Here is a 21,638-nt window from a genome sequence, read left to right as displayed (position 1 = left end):
AACAAGTGATCCTGGATCCTTAGGACACCAACCTACCTAATTTAAGTTCCAGCAAACCACATGGAGAAACAGATTTCAGAGCCAAATGCCTGGCCCAAATTTCTGTAGGAGTTCAACTGTGTTGGACAGACCAGAGCTCTCTGTAGCAGAGCACAGTTGCCTTAAGGGGCAAAAAGTGGAAAGGCTGTCAGAAAAACAGCCAGGGGCTCAAAACATTAAGGACTAGTCTTGAATTGCAGAACAAGAGCCATTACAATACACGATCAAAGGAGTTACATCACACGTATTTCTAACGTACTTACAGCTGGTACGAGAACTTGATTTTTCTTTGTAGGCATCATTCAGACGTACATACTCATCCAGGGCGAGTGCTAGTCTCTGTTCTTTCACCTGGTACAGCTCCTTCCGGGTACTGAGCGCATCCTGTGCTACCATGAGATAGTCTTTTAGCATTCGCTCTTGTTCTTGCCTCCATTGTTTTCGGGGATCTTCTATCTGTGTGGTTTCTTAAAAATATATAGTTTTAAAAGCTTCAATTTAGTTAAATAAATTAAATTTGCCAAGTGAATAGACTTCAGTGTGCTAGTCACTTTTAGCATGTCTACAATTTTGGTTTTATTTGTAATTCACAGTTCTAGTTTAAGTCTAGACTGTAGGACTAGTCCCTCCACAAGAAGATAAGTCAGAAGGAAGAAGCTGGAAGCCAGTATAAATAGCCTGGATACTCCACAGTTTCTTCAAATGGTTTAGCTGTCTCAAAGAAATTAAAAGGGATTCAAAATTGTAGTTTTAGTACTACACACATTTTTTTTAAAGGGTCCATTTTATTACCTTGTTAATTTAAAACAACAACTAAGCTTTGACTAGTAGGTATGTGGAGCAGTTTATTTTTATAAAAGCATTTCTTCATTTTAGGGTGAAGACCAACTTTAAAATGAACAATTAATGCACAATAGGTAATACAGTAGTATACATTCTAAAGTTTCTAAACCATTGGTATTGTCTTCTGAACTGATAAAATACTTTAAAATTTTAGGAAAAGCCTTCTACCTGAATTACAGCTAAGGTTCTGTTATAAATAACTAGGTCAATATAAAGCCCTTAAATGAGCACAGACCTCTTGAAATCTAGTTTATTTATTTTTTTTTTTTTAAAAGTTAATTAAAAGCACTTTCAGGTACCAGCATTACACTTGTTCTGGAGTCCCTCTACCATTTTGGTGGTTTTACAATCACATTTTTCTAATGTTTTAAAATTGTTTTCTCCTCACCTCTGCTGAGTGAAAGGTTAAATTATTTCTCTTAACGTGTATGTGTGTTTTCTCTGCCATTAGCAATCTAATGGAGGACTGTGAATCCACACAAACAACATAAGAAAAAGTGAACCCGACTACACAAAATGCTGTTAAATGCACAAGGTAAACACTCTTTAAAGTCATATTCACATGGGCTTGGATATGCAAGATTGTAGAAAGGTTATTATACTGCAAGAAAAATGTGATTCACAGGATATAAGACTGCCTTAATGCAGATATGCAAGGGGGCAGAATTACAGCAGCATTATCAACCTTAATTTTAGCATTTCCAGGCCGCTTAATGCAGTGCTAGCTTGCACCAAGTTATAATAATAAAGGAGAGGAAAGCTGATATTATCTTAAGTCATCGCCATGGCAAAGCTATCCAATCTGAAACCTAAACGCTGCAATTCCATTACACATACAAGAAGATCATTAAAACTCTTGGCTCACTTCAAGATTAAAGCTTAACTGATAAATCTTTAGCTGATAAAAAGGTACAATAACTCCATATCAAGTGACAAAAGGGAATATTCAATAATAAATATAAATATCGATCACTTAAAAATATGAATCCCACAGAATACAAGCTGCTCTATTATAATCAAGTGTCCTGTTTCACTCCACTTTCTGATACTAACATGCCCCTCACAAAAGACATTTTCCTACATTGCCACCTTCAGGTCCTCTCAGCCTGCAAACCCAAATGCTGGTTGACCTATGGTGCAAAAATCCCAGACTCCCACCCTTTGCAGCCCTTGAAGAACTCCATGATCGCTGCTTCCTACTGACACCCTGCAACGTACGATGTGACATCACAGGGCACGCAATTACCCCATCACTCTATGCTAGGGAACCACAGCTTCACATATACTAACTTGCAAGAACCATAGCTGGCGTATGTGTAGCCATAGCTATGTGTGTGCACTGAAATGGACAGAAATGTTTACTGCCTTTCCAGTCTTAAAGTTCCACACTGTTAATTTATATTACATTGCCTGTGTTTTTTTGCATATTGTTCTTCTGCCCTGTTTTTCCCCCACTCAATAAAGTTCAATTTTGGGAGAATAAAATCATCTTTATTAGTTCCCAATACATATTGTAGAATGCATAGCGGTACTCAAAGCAAACAGTACTTGTAAATGTACATATGGCACGCACCACATAGTTAAAGCAGCAGAGAATCCTGTGGCACCTTATAGACTAACAGACGTTTTGGAGCGTGAGCTTTCGTGGGTGAATACCCACTTCGTCTGATGAAGTGGGTATTCAGCTGCGTCTGACGGAGTGGGTATTCACCCACGAAAGCTCACGCTCCAGAACGTCTGTTAGTTTATAAGGTGTCACAGGATTCTCTGCTGCTTTTACAGATCCAGACTAACACGGCTACCCCTCTGATACTTGACCACATAGTTAATGGCTTCAGGACAACACCTGCATTTATAAGTGTACAGCAAACACTACTCAATTCCGAGCAACACCCAAAGCTCCCAGCCTACAGAATACTACTATGGCTGACTGTTAAAATGTTCTTTCAAAGCCTCCCGCAACCACTTATTTCTGACTTTAAATGCTGCTCCACCTCTGCCCTCCAACCTGCTGGCAGCTTTTCCCCCCTTTGCCTCATAGATACTATGAAAAACACAACAAGCAGCAATAATCACTGGGATATCACTGAGAATAATCACTGAGACCCAAACTAGTGAGTGAATGCCACCACCAGTGTCCATTCAATCTATCAAAAGCACATTCATTTTCCATCCGTTGAGCCAGTAGTTGGATCTTTGCTTGATGCTATGAAGGTGGCCAGCGTACAGCTTCACAAGCCAGGGAGCAAGAGGTTGGCAGGGTCCCCCAGAATCACAACTGACATTTCCAGTCAGGAAAGAATGTCTGTACCCGCAGCTTTCTGAACAATCCTTCCTTCTTAAAGATGTGAGCTTCATGCACCTCCTCTGAACAGCCCACATTGATATTAGTGAAGCATCTCAGTGATCCACCAGCACTTGCATAATCAAAGAATAATAGCCCTTTCTGTTGATGTACTCTGTGGCGAGGTGGGCTGGTGCCAAAACAGAGATGTGATGCAAATCCATCCACTACGTCTGGCATATTGTTGAGAGAGTCTCAGTCCTGCATAGGCAGAGATAATTAATAGCCCTATACACTTGCATGGCAATGGCTCCCACTGTGGATTTTCCAATTCCAAAATGCCTTCCCACAAACCAGTAGCAATATGGCTTTGCAAGATTCCAGAGTGCAATTACGACTCGCTTCTCCTTTGTCATTCTGGTATCATGTATTGGAGGGCTGGGGGGAGCTTGACAGACAGATCCAGGAATGTGACCTTTCACGTCTGAAAGTTCTGCAGACACTGCTCATCATCTCAAAAACTACATTGTGATGCAATCCCACCAGTCATTTCTACCCCACCACACACTATGAAAATTTCCCCAAAGGCATCACACTGGACAATGGCGCATGGCACATGGGGATACCTATCCATGGTGTACCATACTTTGCATCAGCAGAAACACTCTTGGTGAGTAGGTGCAGTGCTGACGCAAGCAGCCAAATGTGCACAGATGCCTGAGTGATTCATGAACTTCAGCAGCTGTACATCAGAGTAATTTGTATTGACTGAAGTTTTTAGTGTAAACAGAAGCTTAAGCGTCTTCTGTTCCAAGGCAAGATCCCTGGTGATGATAATTATCAATAATACTTAATAGTCTTTCAAATTTTATCTTTTTTGGTGCTAACATTAGGCATACCTGCGAAAGCAGAAAGAAAATGAGAGAGTTCATTAAATACATTCACAAAAACAACAAGATACCAAATTAATGAGAGGTTTGAGAATATAATGTTGGTGACTCTTCTCCGAACACAGATACACGACAGTGCAGTGCACTTCTACTGGAAAAGTAGACACTAAACAAGCATAGGAGAGAGAGAGAACCCATCACATAAAACTTAAGTGCAATACGTAAAAGATTAAAGCAGGGCAGCTTCATTCACAGTTGGCTTTCCAACAATCTCAACAGGGAATCACTCTTTAAACTAACTTTAGCTATACAACCACAAAATCCAGTCACCTGCTCTTTTCCACAGAGACAGCCGACACACAAAGAAGCCAATCAATACCATTTTTCCCCCTCAGATGGGCAACACATGTCCCCATCAGTGCATTTATTATTGCTATTGTGCTTTAAAACACCTCCACAGCTATTTACACAAAATACTGAGTGCTGCCTTTTCAGAGGTGTTCCTTCTTGTGAAGGAGAATGCAGCACAGGACTCGAATGGGTCAGCGATCAAATAAGATAAATACAGTTGTGTTGGTTTTTGGAAGGATGCAATGATGTAATTGTATTTTAAGAGTGACACTAGTAGCAATGGAGAATAATTTTACAAGATTGGAAGGTCTTGTCTTCAAGCATATTGTAGGTAATTGCGCTATAGGTTTAAGTAGCGATTGCTCAATGTGTGGCTCCAAGGCCAGTTGTAGCCCACAGAGTCCTAAAAATTGTAGCCTACAGCCCTGTCCTTGTGACTGCAGGACAAGGACAAAGCTGATCAACAACGGATTTTTATTGCTGACAAACTTAATGAAGCAATTTCTTTTCGCCTTTCAAAACTGCATATACAAACCAACATTATGATTATGTGAGTTTATTGTAGAATATGTGCATTCATAAGTGCCCCTCTGCCTCCTGGAAAGTTGTTAATGTGGTCCCTTCTGTGACTTCAGGATTAGGCGACTAGGTACTTATTTACACAGGGAAATTGGCCGGCACAGATATTCTAGAGTGGAAACTCTATTTCACTATAAATGTGATTTTATTCAGAAATAGTTATTCCACTCAAAGCTATTCCAGAATAGCCTTCATGTGTAGATAAGGCTTTAAAATCCCCTCAAGAGATGCTTTTCAAAGTAGAGGCTAGTTTTCACTATATGGCCTTTTAGAAATGAGTGAACAACAACTCATTAGATAAAGAAATACATTTAGCAATGTAACTTCACATAAATATATGTTCATGTGAAAATTCAGAGCCACACTGCTGATATAACAGTTTACCAGTTTCTACATAGGAGTCCATAGACAGACAAAGTTTATTGCCGTTTCCTGATAATGTAATGCTACAGTTCTGGAAGCAGTGATCATTTGGGTGAATGAGTAACTCCGCTTTTTCATGGTTTCTAATGTTCATGGGACATTCAAAATTAAGAGTTCATTTATTTCAAAGCGAATTTCACACTGAGATGACCCACAATACCCTTCTAAGGGTTTTTGCTTGAATGAGAATTGTTTTTGTCATACCTGACTTCCGGTTGTTAAACTTTTACATGGGAATATCATCAGGACAGTTAAAGGTATGCCACTAATGGGCTGGATTTCTCAGAAGTGGTAATGGCACAGGGAGCCTTTAATCTCCAAGTCACTAATTGAAATTGAGCCCAGCACAACAAAAAAAAAATGCATTTCCATCCCATAGCTGTTCAATAGCTTATGTGAAATGAGTTTGGAGGTTTCAGTCCAGCTTCCAGAGGATAAGAGTCTACATCATAAGACACTTCATCACAAAAAGCAATCTTGTTGGCTGTGTTAGAGACAAGCACTTAATGGGTATGGATAGTGAACTATACTCTTACCATTACAGGCTATTCCTCCAGGTCAGGATTAAGACACGTCGGCAAAGAATGGTAGGGAATCCAGCATAGCGTGGGCAGGATCTGTTCTAGTGAAGAGAACTTTAATCCTCACAACTTAAAAAAAGCTTATTACCTTTTCACATCAACACTTTCTGCAGCACCAGAGACTCATCTTTCAAGGTCCAGAAACAGCATGCAGTATAGGCAACAGGCAATAAGGAGCAGCCCTGAGAAAGAGAAGCCACCTACACTCAAGGATGAGAGGGGCTCACACTCATCACACATAAGAGAAGGAGACATAGGATGCTAGTGTCAGGGAATCCCTTCCAGGGGGGACAGAGGCATCCATCTACTGACCTGACTGATGTCCTGAACCGGTGTGCTGCCTGCTTGGAGCCCACATCAATGACATTATGGAAAGACTGAGGAGGCTCATCCATCCCTCTGGCAGGTGATCAAAGCCCACCAGCACGTATGAAAAAAAGATGACTAAGAGCTAGTAGTTGGAGCTGTGTGTGCATGCACATGTAAGTAAAGTTACAACAGGGTCACTGGAGCAACAAGGGGCCAATCAGTGGAGGAATTTACTTAACTCTCAGCGGTGCATACATAAATGCAAGGAGTATGCAGAACAGTAAGAAGTGGAAGTCCTAATACACAAACCAAACTAAGACAATTGGCACCACAGAGACTTGGTAAAACAATTCACATGCCTGGATTACTGGTGCAGAGGGATACTGCTTATTCAGGAAGGGGACAGATAGGGAAAAAAGGAAGTGAGTGTTGCATTATACATCAATATATACTATTGTTCTGAGGTCCAAAAAGATGTGAGAGGCAGACCAGCTGAAAGTCGCTGGGTAAAGATAAAAGGTGTTGATGATTAGGTGGGAGGAGGAGAGATAGGGACAGCATCATGGGAGGGGTCTGCTACAAATGGTGGTCAAGGATCAGGCATTTCTAGAACAGAACAGAAATATCTAAAAATACAAGACCTGGTAGTAATGGGAGACTTGAACTAGCTGGACACCTGTTGGAAAACAATATGGAAAATCAAAAAAAAAATCTCCAATAAATTCTTAAAATGTATTGGGGACAATTTCTTGTTTCAAAAGGTAGAAGAAGTAACTAGGGAAAAGTGATTTTAGACTTGATTCTGACTAACAGGAAAGAATTGCTAACAAATCTGAAGGTGGAAGGCAGTTTGGGTGAAAGTGATCATAAAATGACAGATTTCATGATTCTAAGGAAGGAAGGAGTGAGAGCAGCAGAATAAGGACAATGGACATCAAATAAGCTGACTTAAGGAAACTCAGAATTGGTAGATAAGGTCCTATAGGAAGAAAATCTTTATCATTATTATACAGACACATTCTCTTCATGTGTCAGTATAATAATGCCTGCATCTGTAATTTTCACTCCATGCATCTGAAGAAGTGGTTTTTTTTCCCCCACAAAAGCTTATGTCCAAATAAATCTGTTATTTATTTGCCACCAGACTGCTTGTTGTTTTTGTAGTTCTTAGACATGCATGTCCCTTGTAGGAGCTCCACTCCAGGTGTGCTTGTGCCCCTCAAGTCCTTGATCAGAAATTTTCTATTAGCAGTGTCCATTTGGCCCACACATACGCTCTATACATCCTCGTGCTGTGCTCTGGAGGTATATAGGGCTGGGCTGGCAAACCATCCTCAGTTCCTTTTCTATCTGTATATGCAACAAGAACGATCAGAAGCAGAGAGGAAGGAGGGCAGATAGTGAAACACCCATAGGGACACATCTCAATGTACCAGTTACTGTACAAGGTAAGCAACCTTTTCTTCTTCCAGTAGCATCCCTGTGGTGCTCTGCTCGGCACTAGTGAGGCCTCAGTTGGAGTACTGTTTGCAGTTTTGAGCACCAGACTTTCAGAAAGATGTAGACCAGTGGTCCCCAGACTTTTTTGGTAATGTCCCACCCTTACCCAGGCCTTGGCTACACTTGCAGGTGTGCAGTGCTGGGGGTTACAGCTGTCTTCGTACAGCTGTGTAGGAAAAAGCGCTGCAGTGTGGCCACAGTGACAGCTACCAGCGCTGCAGTGTGGCCACATTTGCAGTATATGCAGCACTGTTGGGCGTGGTGCATTATGGGCAGCTATCCCACAGAGCACCTTGTTCCATTTTGGTGCTGTGGGTTGTGGGAAGGGGGCAGAGGGTGCGGGTCATTCTGCTTCCTGTCCCAATGCCCTGTGATGCATCGCTTCACATCGCAGTAATCCCTGTTTTTCCGTCCACGTTTGGCACCATCTTGACTCTCTCAATGGTTTCTGTGCAGCGTGATTTCTGTGGGAAATGGAGCCCGAACTGCTGAGGAGTATGCTGATGAGTCTCGCCAGCACATCACGTTTGGCAGTTGAGCTATTCCTTAAGATCCAAAGTGACAGAGGAGTCCGACGATGATAGCGAGTCGCCTGACGCGTATGACACGAAATTGCTTGTGGCATTCACGGAAATGCTCAGCACCGTGGAACGCGCTTTTGGGCTCGGGAAACAAGCACTGAGTGGTGGGATCACATCGTCATGGAAGTCTGGGATGACGAGCAGTGGCTGCAGAACTTTCAGGATGAGAAAAGCCACTTTCATGGGACTGTGTGAGGAGCTCGCCCCCACCCTGCGGCGCAAGGACACGAGAGATTGAGAGCTGCCTGCCGGTGGAGAAGCAGGTGGCTATTGCAATCTGGAAGCTGGCAACTCCAGACAGCTACCGATGGGTCGCGAACCAGTTTGGAGTGGCAAAGTCGACCATTGGAATTGTGTTGATACAAGTTTGCAGGGACATTAATCGCATCCTGCTAAGAAGAACTGTGACTCTGGGGAACATGCAGGACATTGTGGCTGGCTTTACACAAATGGGTTTCCCTAAAGGAGGGGCGATAGATGGGACGCATATTCCTATTCTGGCACCACCCCACCTAGCATCTGAGTACATTAATCGGAAGAGGTGTTTCTATATGGTGCTCCAGGCACTTGTGGATCACTGTGGGTGTTTCATTGACATTAACACAGGCTGGCCCGGAAAGGTGCATAATGCACGCATCTTTCGGAACAGTGGCTGTTTAGGAAGCTGTAGGCCGGGACTTTTTTCCCAGACTGGAAGATCACAGTAGGGAACGTCGAAATGCCACTTGTAATCCTTGGAGACCCCGCTTACCCTTTAATGCCATGGCTCATGAAACCCTACACAGGGAGCCTTGACAGCAGCAAGGAGCGGTTCAACAACAGGCTGAATTGGTGCAGAATGACTGTGGCGATCTCTGTGTGGGAAGCTAGACTTGGGGGAAAGCAGCATCCCCGCGGTTATATCCGCATGCTGTACCCTCCGTAATATTTGTGAAGGGAAGAGTGAAAGATTCAGTCAGGCATGGACCTCCAAGCTTCAATGCCTGGAGGCTGAATTTGCACAGCCAGAGAGCAGGGCTATTAGAGGGGCCCAGCACACGGCTGCAAGGATTAGGGATGCCTTGAGGGAGGAATTTGAGGCTGAAAACCAACAGTAATGTTTGGTGCCCTGCACGGGAGTGAAGTGCAGTGGTTACAATGTTAGTAGGAATCTGTGCTTGCTAAGCTGATTTGCTGTGTCTGTTTCTTTCCTGGGCTAAGGTATATTTTACTTTATGCACTAATAAAGACTGTTTTCAAAGCCAAGAATTCATTTATTGAAAAGAAAATAACTTTACTGACAGACACACAACATTTTGGGAACCTAAAAGGGCAGGGGGGGTGCGGTGGGAAACTGTACAGTCACAGGTTTGAATATGTCGTGTCTAGAGTGGTGTGCCATGACTGCATGGCGATGGGGGTTGAGTGCAGAGGGTAAGGGTCGTAGTTCTCAGGGCTGGTTGGTGAATGTACAGGTGTTGGAGGCAGCTGGTGGTGGTGGCAAGAACCTGGATGCTGGGGAAGGGAGTTTTGAGCTGACATTGGGGCACAAGTGAAAGAGCTTTGGCACGGGGTGCGGCATGGTAGTGCTCTGCCTGAATGTCTACGAGTGCCTGGATAGAGTCCGCTTGCCGTGCCAGGATGCTTATCAGCTGCTTTGTGCTTTTCTTCCTGGCCGCTGCGTTTCTCTGGCGGATCCTGCTTTCCTTTTCCCTCCAGTCCTGCAGTTTTTGATTCTCTCTGGCAGAGTGATCCATAACTGCTTGCAGCAGGTCATCTTTGCTTTTTCGCGGCTTCTTCTGGAGGTTTTGGAGTCTTTCAACTGTTGATAATACGGGCATCTGAGAAGTCAAGGTTGCTTGCAGAAAGGCAAAAATGGCAACAGTTAACAGAGGCAGCATTGTTTATATCTCAGACAGTTATTCCCACACAGTGAAGGAGTTTACCGTCTTCACAATAGTGTAATTTACCCATGCCAAAGAGAGTGTACCTAATCCACAGGAGCCCCGAAATGGTGAGTAAGGGGGACTGATTGCTTCTGGGCTGTACTGGGGTTTTTGTCCATTGGGGAAAGCAAACAGCTGCAGCGGGCACCTACACTGAACAGTCTCCCAACATTTTCCACAGGAGTTGATCCTGCAAGATATCTCGCTGCTGTGGGTCACCTGGGAAGAGTGGGAGGGTCTTCTACAGCAATGCAGATTCTGCCCTGGACCCTAGGCAGCTTGCCTGTGTGCAGCAATGGTCCTCCCACCCCTCACGGCACAGTGGCGTGGACGCGTTAGCCTGACTGGGACAAGGATCACAGTGGCTCTCCCAATAAACTTGCACAAGCGCATTGCCCACACTCTGGCTGAAACTTTTGAAGAGATTACCGACGCCGATTACCACGACATGATAGACCACATCAATGGGCTATTCCACATCTAGGCATGCATGCATGCAGCTCTAACCCTCCCTCCTCTCCCGAAACATTTCCATCCTGAAAATACAAGCCGCTTACCGGGAACCTGCTCCTCTGCTTCTTCTTCACCAAGTACCGGCTGCTGCGACTGGCTACCTTCCTCCTGGCTTGAGAAGAGCTCCTGGCTGCATGCTTCCTGGGACTCTGGGGTGTCTCCTCCCATCCCAGTATCCTCACTCTCAGTTTCCTCCTCCCCCTGCTCCTCCTCCTCCTCCTCTTCTGCCCCCCCCCGCTCTGAAGTGTCCATCGTGGTCCTCGGATTGGCGGCAGGGTCACCCCCAAGTATCGCGTCCAGCTCTTTATAAAAACGGTAGGTCGTGGGGGCAGCACCAGAGCGGCGGTTTCCCTCGCGGGCTTTGCAATAGGCACTCCGCAGCTCCTTCACTTTAACCCTGCACTGGTGCGCATCCCGGTCGTGGCCCCTTTCCGTCATATCCCTTGATATCTGCCCACAGGTATCGTAATTCCTACAGCTGGAGTGCAGCTGAAACTGCACAGCTTTCTCCCCCCAAACACTGATGAGGTCCAGCAACTCGCCATTGCTCCAAGCTGGGGCTTGTTTGGTGCATGGAGGCATGGTTACCTGGAAAGATTCACTGATTGCACTCCACACCTGGCTGAGCAAACAGGAAGGGGATTTTTAAAATTCCCGGAGCATTTAAAGGTCAGGTCACCTGAGGCCAGCGCAATAGAGGCTGAACAGGCATTCTGGGATACTTCTGAATACCTCTGGAGACCAATAACAGCGCTTTTGGTGGCCACACTGGCAAAGCAGCACTGCATCAGCAGCGCTATAGTCGTTATTCCCCAGGCAGAGGTAGAGTACAGCCAGCGCTGTATCCAGAGAGATACAGCGCTGGATGTGCCTTGCAAGTGTGGATGGTGTGTTAGTTGCAGCACTGTGAAGCCACTACTAGCACTGCAACTCTCCAGTGTAGCCAAGCCCCCAGTCTGTGCTTCCCTGGAAGTGGAGGCACAGCCAGGATTGATGGCCAGGAGCCAGAGCTAGAGCTGAAGCTGGGGCTGACGAAGGGAGACAGGGGTCAAAGCCGGAGCTGGTGCTGCAGCTGGGAGCAGGACCAAAGTGAAGCTGCGGGCAGAGCCAGGGCCCCACCACGCCCCCTCAAAATGTTCCTCCCCATCCTCCTAAAGGGGTATGCCCCAGAGTGTGGGGACCAGATGTAGACAAACTGGAGAGTTCAGAGGACAACAACAAACATGACAAAAGGTTTAGAAAACCTGACCGATGAAGAAAGGTTAAAAACTGGATATGATTAGTCTTAAGAAAAGACTGAGACAGTCTCTAAATATGTTAAGATCTATTATAAAGAGGACAGTTATCAACTGTTTTATAGGCCCACTGAAGGTAGGACAAGACACAATGGGTTTAATCTGCAGCAAGGGAGATTTAGGTTAGATAGCAGGAAAAACTCCCTTACTTTAAGAGTAGTTAAGATATGCCTACACTACTGCGGAGCACTTGCACCACTGCAGCTGCACAGCTGTAGCACGTCAGTGCAGACAGTACTCATGCCAACAGGAGGGATTCTCTGTCAGCATAGGTATTCCACCTCTCCAAGAGGCAGTAGCTGGGTCAAAGGGAGAATTCTTCCATCCATCCAGCACTATCTACACCGGGGGTTAGGTCAATGTAGCTATATCTCAAAGGTGTGGTTTTTCCACACCCCTGAGAGACGTTATATCAATGTAAATTCCTACTGCAGACCAGGGATAAGTCTGGAATAGGCTTCCTAGGGAGGTAGAATCCCCATCACTGGAGGTTTTTAAGAACATGTTAGACAAACGCCTGCCAAGGACGATCTAAATGTACTTGATCTTGCCTCAGGGCAGAGGAGCCGATCAGATGGCTTGTCAAGGACCCTTCCAGCCCTACATTTCCAGCCCTATTCATTTGTTTTTTGCAAAGAAAGTTATGAAGCCAATTTATGGCACAGGAAATACACTTCTACCCTGATATAACGCAACCCAATATAACATGAATTCGAATATAACATAGTAATGCTGCACTCTGGGGAGTGAGGGGTGGCTGCATGTTCCGGCGGATCAAAGCAAGTTTGATATAACGCAGTTTCACCTACAATGGTGTAAAAATTTTTGGCTCCAGAGGACAATGTTATATTGGGGTAGAGATATACATAAAATAAATGTACTAATGGCACAACTAGACATGAACAAAAATGTATCCCTAGATGTATTTTATTTTTAATAGTTTTTTCTTGTTCTAAGAAGCATTCACATGACAGTAGACTTCAAGGAATATGTGGGGGAAGGGACAAAAAACATTGCTTAGATAAAAAGCCCTTTGTCTTACTTTTTAGTGTTAATTTCACTTATTTAATCATGACAAATGCAGAATCCATAATACCGCAAAATATGTGCTGCAGAGACAAAGTCTGAATGTAGGATCATTGTATACCAACTAAAATTAACCAGACAATTTGTTTTTAGCTTCATTTGCCAAAGTCACTTGCACGTTGTAAAGTTAATTTTTCTACAACATCTTTATTAAAATCACTGGGCATCAATTATAAGCTATTTCAGGTGGACAGTTTGTATATTTATTTATTTATTTATTTAATAACAAGAACAACTGGGGATCTTACTTTCTCCAATATTCAAGATCTGTGAGATGCACCATACTTCTATAAAATTCTATAAAATGGAAACCCAACACTTATGGTTTCTACTGGGGGAATTACACAGACAGAAAGATGCTACGTTTTGCCCAAGAAAATTCCTGACCACTAGAATTATTATACCTCTTATGTACAGTTTTGTTTTTTACTATAACTTTTAATGCTAAGGCCAAAGTGAGGACACTAGGATTCATGGCCAACAGCAGTCAAGGTTCACAATACTTAATCTGGGATAAGAATTTGGGCCAAATAACAATTCAGTGCCAACAAACTAGGACTTTTTAAAATGATGTTAAACTGCTCTTGAAGAAAGTTATAACCAGAAGGAACACAGAATATCTTCAGTACATCACATTACATGTGCATGAGAAATAAAATGCTTCAGAGGACATGAGGTATTTCAATTTTTCATTAGTTCACTTCAGATATTTATGTTCTTGTTTGCTACAAAGTAACTCTGCCAAGTCTTGGTTTAAAAAAAAAAAAGTCTTATTTCCTTTTGTTAAACATTATCTTCAGTAGATGATATTTATTTATTATATAGAATACTAAAACCTTACAATCTACCAGAAGCACAGTGTAACAGTAGACAGGAGAGAGTTGGACATTTTTATTCCAGGAATAGCAATGTTATGGAAGTAATAAATTTTCAGCATGTCCCCTGGTAGACTCGAGTAGATCTGTTGACTTGGTCCAGTGTGAACCACATGCAGTTCTCCTTGGCCAGAGATTTGGCAATTAGCCATGGAGAAGGGATATGGCGGAAGCTGTGTAGGTAGAATATGAGAGATTTCTAGGGCTTCCAGAGGAAAATACCAGAGAGATGGTAGATTGTTGCTTCAGGTGGACATGAGTACCAAGAGAAAAGTACAGACTCACAGAATTATACAATTCACCTAGGAGAAAAAAATGTCACCTGAAGATTAAGACACTGCAGTAAATTACACAAACAGGGAGGCACGTTCATGTGGCTACGGAGTGGCTGGGCGGCGCAAACTGGGTCTCTCGCCCGATGACCCATGGCTCTTCTTGCCTGCTGCAGGGAGTCATGCTTCCTTGATTTCTTTTTGGACATCCGTGATGAGGAGCAGTGCCTGGCTGAGCCCGATGCTGGAGGTGTACTGCGCACAGAGGCCGAGGTACTTGGTGAGTCTTGGTGAGACTGCTCGGAAGCCAGATGAAGAGCAGACTCCATGAGCCGAGCCCGTAAATGACTATCCCACTCCCTCTGAGTCCTGGGCTGAAAGTTTTTACAGATACAGCACTTGTTCTTCACTTGAGGCAGCTGCTATGGAGCTCATTCACAGGCACAGGCCTCTTAACAGTCCGCTCAGGGCTTAAACCAGGGAGACTGGAGAATGCCCCACCTGGGGCAAAGTCTGCATTGGAACTCTAACTACTATATACAAACTATTTACAAGGCCCTAAGGATCTAAGTCAGTAGAGACAAAACCGCTAGCCCTTGCTATGCAAGCAAAGGCACTCGACTAACCACCAGGGTGGTAAGAAGGAACTGAAAGAGTGCATAGGGCTGGCCGCGCCTGATATACCGACACATGAGCACAGCACTCAAAGGAGTGCCACAGCTGACCCTACGGATACCGCTAAGGCAAAAATTTCCAATGACCACACATGTGCGCGCGTGCAAACCTAGAACGGTATCTACATGAGCAAGCACTTGAACTGGTGACAACTATCACAAGATAAAACAAAACAACTTGGCCTTAATAGTATCGAGTAGTTGCAATATTCATTTATAAATTTTACCTTAATTACTATTTATTTTGATGTATGAATTTTAAAAAGGGTGTACCCAATTCTATGATTAACATTTCTGGTAGATTTGTTTATCAGACAAAAATACGTTAGTATCTTTTTTAAAAATAGTGTGCAAATATTTCTCAACTCAATTAAGCTGACAAAATAAACATAACATGTAACTGAGATGGAAGCCTTAATGAATAGTAAAAAACAACCTCACACCTGCATTAGTTTCGGGTAGATCAGCAAGAGTAAAAACATGCTACTAGACAATATTGGACACTATAGTTTACATTCCAAAAGCTTAATGTAAGCAATATTGACATTGTGAAATATTGCACAATTCAAACTTGAGCCCCAAAAAGTTTCCCAACTACACTTTTGAGAAAGGATTCAAAAGAAATAGTGTCTCATTTCCATTTGATACATTTGTTCAATGAGTATCTGAAGAAGAAGATAAACAGAGTATGTTACAGAGGCAGTGGGTTTGACAAAACCCTGTGGCCCTTCAAGATCACAGAGTCATAACACATAATATGGTTTCAAAGTTATCTAAAATACAGAAGATGAAGTAGTGAAGTATATCCCTCAATGATAAAAATGTCACACACAAATAAATTCACATTCCACTAGTTTTATGGATGGGGAAGTTTATGATTTATAAGGACAGCATGCAGCATTAGATTGCAGAGAAAGTGTTCAGAGCATTTTTCCCTTTGTCTTCTTCATTCTGTTAGGCACCTCCAATAAAACAAGTCTCCTCTCCTCCAGCCATTTTCTTCAACTTCCCATAAACTTAAAATAATTCACTCACACACCCCTTTTTCTCAGGAAGTTTATACTCAAAGATTTGTGCTAGGAATGATGGAACAAAACTGTAATCAGGTCACCGAGCTTATGGCGTACCAGTCCTCTCTCCATGTCTGGTAACAGGGCTCTAGGGAACTTGAGTTCAGAGGCAAGCACTATAGACACTTCAAGCATGAGGCTTTACAGGATCCAGCCCTTAGTGGGGTCTCAAAACAAGAACGCATACTTCAAGCAACAGAGAATTCTTTCACTAGGACTACCAGAAATAAAAGATGTGAAAACTTGAAGACTCATTGTAGGATAGGTGTATTTTTTCACTTTCCAAGATTCTTGCCTCTGTCCCGCAATACCCTTTCCCTGAAGTGGATGCATTAGCACCAGGCTAGTGGAGAGAGAAAGCAAGGCTCCATACGGTAGGCAAACCAGTCACAGGCATAAGCTGGTGCCAAGGCCTGGAAAAATGTGACAAGAGCTGAGATCCTGTTGCCATGACATTGCAGGTTGAGTTACTGCTGTCAAGCAGTTTAGCCAAACCAGCAGGGGCTGAAACTGCATGAAGGAGGCAGCAGGGGGATGGAATGATCAACTCCACTGAGTTTTATGTTCAGAGTGCAAGTGATCAGGAGTAAGGGCACCATCCCTGACTGTTTTCTTCCTCTCTATCTTCCTTCTGCCATACTCCTTTTATTCTCTTATTCCCTATCGATGAATCGAGACTGAAAGCAACTCATGCATTGCACGTTCCATGCTTCCAGAGTAGGAGGCAAAAGTGACTCAGATAGAAATACTTTTTGGCATGTAAAGGTGCAACAAATCTGTGTAGGGAATTATGAGAGAAGAGAAAGACATACAATTGATTGGAACTTACATTACACAATATTCTAAGCATCTACAATGGATTGCTTTCCATTCTACTTGTAAGCGATTAACACACACATCTCTTCCTGGGCTCCACTTCTCTTGTGTTGTGAAGCTGTCCCAGGCTTATGGTATGGCATATCACATTGATTATTTATGCATCAAATATTTGCTCTTCTCCAAGCTCAGGGTGGAAGGGATTTTTAAAATTGCTTTAAAATATTTGTTATTACTTTTCCAGATTTAAAAAAAAAAAAAAAAAATGTAGTAAGGCTTTTTTTCTCTCCTTAAAAAGAGGGTTTCCTTTCTTTAATATTGTAATGTCCACTATTACAATCAACTACACACAAGCACTGAGATAGTTAAGCACATATTCCAAAGCCAAAAGGTAGAAGAAAATATAGCAGATAAACTTTAGCTTTGCATATGGCGTAGACGTGTCGATCTACAATCACTTAATCACACATATGAATGTACGGGACAAGGTTATTTGTCAAAATCTAAACATTTTGGAGACTTTCATTTTGACAAAGTTTTTCCAGAAACAAGGCATGGTTCCTGGAGGGCTACCAGGGAGCCTAGGCTTCCAGGGTCCATGGCTCCGGGGGAGCTCTGGGGTCAGGGACTCCAGGGTTTCCAGTGTGTATGGCAGCTCTCCAGGGGGATTGCCCCTCAGGGCCTGGGCTCCATCCCCTTTTGTGGAAAATTCTGAACTTTGTTTTAGTTCCAAATCGAAAAGAAACAAAAATTTTCAAAGTATCAAAATCCCCCATGACATGGAATGCCTCTCTCCGCCCAACTCTAGTTTTTAAGAGAATTAGGGAAAAGTTGTGGAAATTATAAATGGGAAAGGAAGAAAATAAAAGGTGGATGAAATACTCTACATCTATTTGAAAGCAAAAGGCACTTGCAGGGAAAAACAGCTATCAAATTCTGAACACAGCAAATAACCTACATTATTCATGTAAGCAAAGATACACTGAGAAAACATGATGTCCTAATTTAAACCACCAAAAGCATGGAGACAGAAGCTTTAATCTTTTACACTGTCTATAAACAGACTGGGGAAAGTGGGAGCAACATTAAGGACTGGACTACCACCGGGGCTAGACAGTGGAGATTTGATCCTCTGAGCAACACAGAATATATTCCACAGCTTCTCCTAATCAAACTCCCCACTTCCCATCCCCCAATTCCTCCTCTCCCAAAATTTAACATACAAAGCTACTCCAACCTCCCTACCTTTCCGATAGCCCTGTCCCATTAAACAGTGCGCAGTCTGACACTGCTTGTTTTACAGTACCAGCCTGACTTCCTCTTGCAAACTCTCTCCCCAGCGCTAGCTCCTGACCCAGGGTCAGCAGGGGAAGTGGATTATTTAGGGAGTGCAGGATATGGAGTAAAGGGAAGTTCCAGGCAGCATGAAAACAAGGCAGAACTTGCTCGACTCCAGAGTCCCTTCCCAGCAGCTCCAGAAAACCCTAGGCAATTAGCCAGTTCCCTGGTGTTAATCATATACCAGGGAATTAACTGGTTTCCTAATCTAACACGAGTTTCAGGGCGTTTCAGCATTCAAACCAGACTAAATGATTTTTAGGTATTTTGGGGTGAAATTCATTTTATTCTACTGCTGGGGGAATGCTGCGCCAATGTGCATGTGCAGAATTCATGTGTCCCACAGAAGTTTGTTTTTTTCTGCAGAAAATATATTCTGCCCCACAAGGGCTGCAGTTCCGCCTTTCACCCACAAAAGCCACTGTGGCACCAGAACAGCCAACAACATGAATTCAGCAGGCTGTTCTGGTGTCACAGCAGCCTTCGGTGGGCAAAAGATGGAACTGCAGCACTTCTGGGACAGAATGTATATTTTGTGTGTGTGTGTGTGGGGGGGGAATTCTGCATGTGCGCAGTGGCACAGAATTCCCCAAGGGGTAGAAGTTCATCACAGCATCTGGCCCATGGAGCCAGGTTGCACATGGGGCTGCTGGGGGGTCACAGACAGGGGTTCAGAATGGCTAGTGGGGTGACAGCACTGAGTCAGAGGCTGAATGGGAGTGGGGTGCATGGCCACATGCGAACAGGCAAGGGGGGCTGCAGGGACAAATGGAGATGGGGGAGGAGGCTGCAGGGACCCACTGGGATGGGGGGTCCAGGAATGGAGGAGGTGTGCCTGACTAGGATGACCATATTTCCCGATGCTGAATACAGAACACCTGGTAAAATTACTTGCATTCAAGCAAGTTCAACAGCAATTAATCAGAACTATGCAGTACAAATTAACATCAAGTTGACTGAGCCCCTGTTAAAAAGAAATACTGTGTAGTTGGATTCTTTTTATTTACCTTCTTATCTTTAAGGCTTTAGGGTTCACATGGGGAGGAGTAATGCACACCCCTACTCCCACTACACAGGGAGAGGTGACACACACTCCCCTACACCTCTCTCACATGGGGGCGGGGGGATGACCAACCAACTGGACCCTCTCCGTCCGGTGCTCTCTGCCCTCCATGCGTGGCTGGACCCCCAGGATGGACCCACCTTTCCTGGTACCTGGCACTGCCTCTTCCCAAGGCAACATGTGAAGGGGGGCATGCAAGCCCTAAGGATGCATTGTGCACCAGGGCCCAGGGAATCTGACTGCAGGGGCTTCAGCAAACCCAATCAGAGAGGTGGCTCAGCAGGGGAGGGTGGGGACAGAGCAGCCCTGTGCTTCCTGGGGGCAGGACCCAGGGTGGGGAGAGGGATGGGTGAAGAGGATGCTAAGCCCCTGCCCAGGGGACTGCTGTGGAACCTGCACGGTCCGGGCAGAAAAGAGCTGGAAATCGCTTTCCCGCCCCCATTGCCACTCCAGAGTTAGCTGAAGGGCAGAGAGGCTTCCCCATGCCAGTGCTGCGTAGGGCTTTGGCACATGCAGGGCTTGACTCCTCCTGGCCAGCGTCCCAGGCTGGAGGGTCTTGCGCTTTCCCAGAGTGCAGGCCCAGCCAGAGGCAGTGGAGGAAGGAAGGAGCCTGCCGGCCAAGCTGTTAGTGAGCTGAGCACTCCAACTGGGGGCTGGTTCCTTGCACAGCGCTGGGAGTGTGTGGGTGTGGGGGGGATATGGAGGAGCAGCAGGGCTAGAAAGGGGCAAAGCAGGCAGAGGACAGCAAGAGGGGGAGCACATAAAGGGACAATGGGTGGGCAGCAGAGGCAACATGTAACCCTCCGCTGCCTGGTGCCTTCCCGCACACACCAGCGCCGGCTGGAAACGGGACAGGGGATGGAGCCCTGCTGCTCTAGAGCTGGCACGCAGCGGGGGCTGCACTGATGGACCAGCAGGGAGAGCGGCCAGCCCTACATGCTGCGTCTTCACTCTGCCACCAGCCTTCTACGCCCACACTCATCGGCGATCCCCAGACGTCCATTCACTGCTGGTGGGTGGGTGACTGGCAAGCAGGGATCCAGCCAGAAGTAGGACCTGCCAGTACTGATGGGGGGGACAAGGGGAGAGAGACAAAATACTGGACAATTTCGCTGTTTTTAAGAAAAAGTCGGGACATCTGCTTCAATACGGGCTTAAATACGGGACTGTCCCTTTAAAAACTGGACATCTGGTCACCTTATGCCTGACTGAATGGGAGAGGCTTGGGATCAGCCAGGGTCTGCACGGGGCAGGCTCCCCAACAATCCTGCCCCTTCCTTCCCTTGTCCCCACCCCACCAAAAAAAACACAGTTTTATACTTTTCCACCCACGCTCAACAAATCTCCATGCTCCTTCCCTCTCCCTCAGCTCCTCCATTACTCCTGACACTCACAAGCCTTTGCACTGCTTTTGACGGGTATAGGAAATACAGTTCTGTTTTGTAAATTAAATGAATTACTCAAAGTTCTGTATTAATATGCCCACCAGTAAGGAATCTATTTGTCAAAAAATTACCAGAATCTTTTTTTGGTCTGTTTTGTTACAGACATACTTGCTGAAAGATATTTTGAAATAAATTACCAAAATAATTTAAACTGGCATGATTATATTGTGTTATTTTGACAAATAAAATATGCAGAATTTTGCAAATTTTAAAATATTGTGCACAGAATTATTATTTTTTTAAACACGGAATTTTTTATTTTTTTGGTGCAGAATTCCCCCAGGAATAATTGACTTCTACTCAGTTCAGGGAATATGCTTGATACAGTCACTTCAGGAAGAAAGAAGGAAATGAAGACCCTTCTGTCAGGATACCTAACAAATCACTTAATACCAAAATTTGAGGAGGTAGGAAGCAAGAGGCAAAATGACCCCACACATATCCATCACTGTTTATGGCAATGTCAGTGTCTAATTTTGGGTGTTAAAAGGACACACAAATTGGAAATCTTATTTCTACCTGAGTTTATTATGCTTAGTACAATTGTACGTAACATATGAGGCCTGGTCTGAAAATAACTTAGAAGTTAAGTTGGCATAGCTACACCAGTCAGGGGTGTGCAAAAAAACACAACACACTCACAAGAAAGAAAGACACAGTATGACATATTCCCAACCTGATCTCGCCCATTTCAATAATGATTTTTATTAAAATTAAAAAAAAAAGAACACTTTGGTGAAAATTGTTGCTGTCTAAAAGTATGGAGCATTGGTGGGTAGCCCTGTCATAAACAGATAGCTAAAGGTTAATGTTTCTTTTACCTGTAAAGGGTTAACAAAGGGAACCAAACACCTGACCAGAGGACCAATCAGGAAACTGGATTTTT

The 21,638-nt window shown here is 44.2% G+C and overlaps 1 protein-coding gene across 1 annotated transcript in view; it reads right to left on the bottom strand.

Moving 5' to 3' along the window:
• WWC2 (WW and C2 domain containing 2) overlaps positions 1 to 21,638 on the bottom strand; it is a 150,296-nt gene that overhangs the window by 72,318 nt on the left and 56,340 nt on the right. Inside the window, exon 3 of the mRNA XM_032781120.2 lies at positions 303 to 506. Within this exon, the coding sequence (XP_032637011.1) occupies positions 303 to 506 (204 nt within the window). The remainder of the gene's footprint in view (positions 1 to 302; positions 507 to 21,638) is intronic.

Source organism: Chelonoidis abingdonii, chromosome 5 (assembly GCF_003597395.2).
Source record: "Chelonoidis abingdonii isolate Lonesome George chromosome 5, CheloAbing_2.0, whole genome shotgun sequence".
Taxonomy (NCBI): Eukaryota; Metazoa; Chordata; order Testudines; family Testudinidae; genus Chelonoidis; species Chelonoidis abingdonii.
This window is presented reverse-complemented; position numbering and strand designations above follow the sequence as displayed.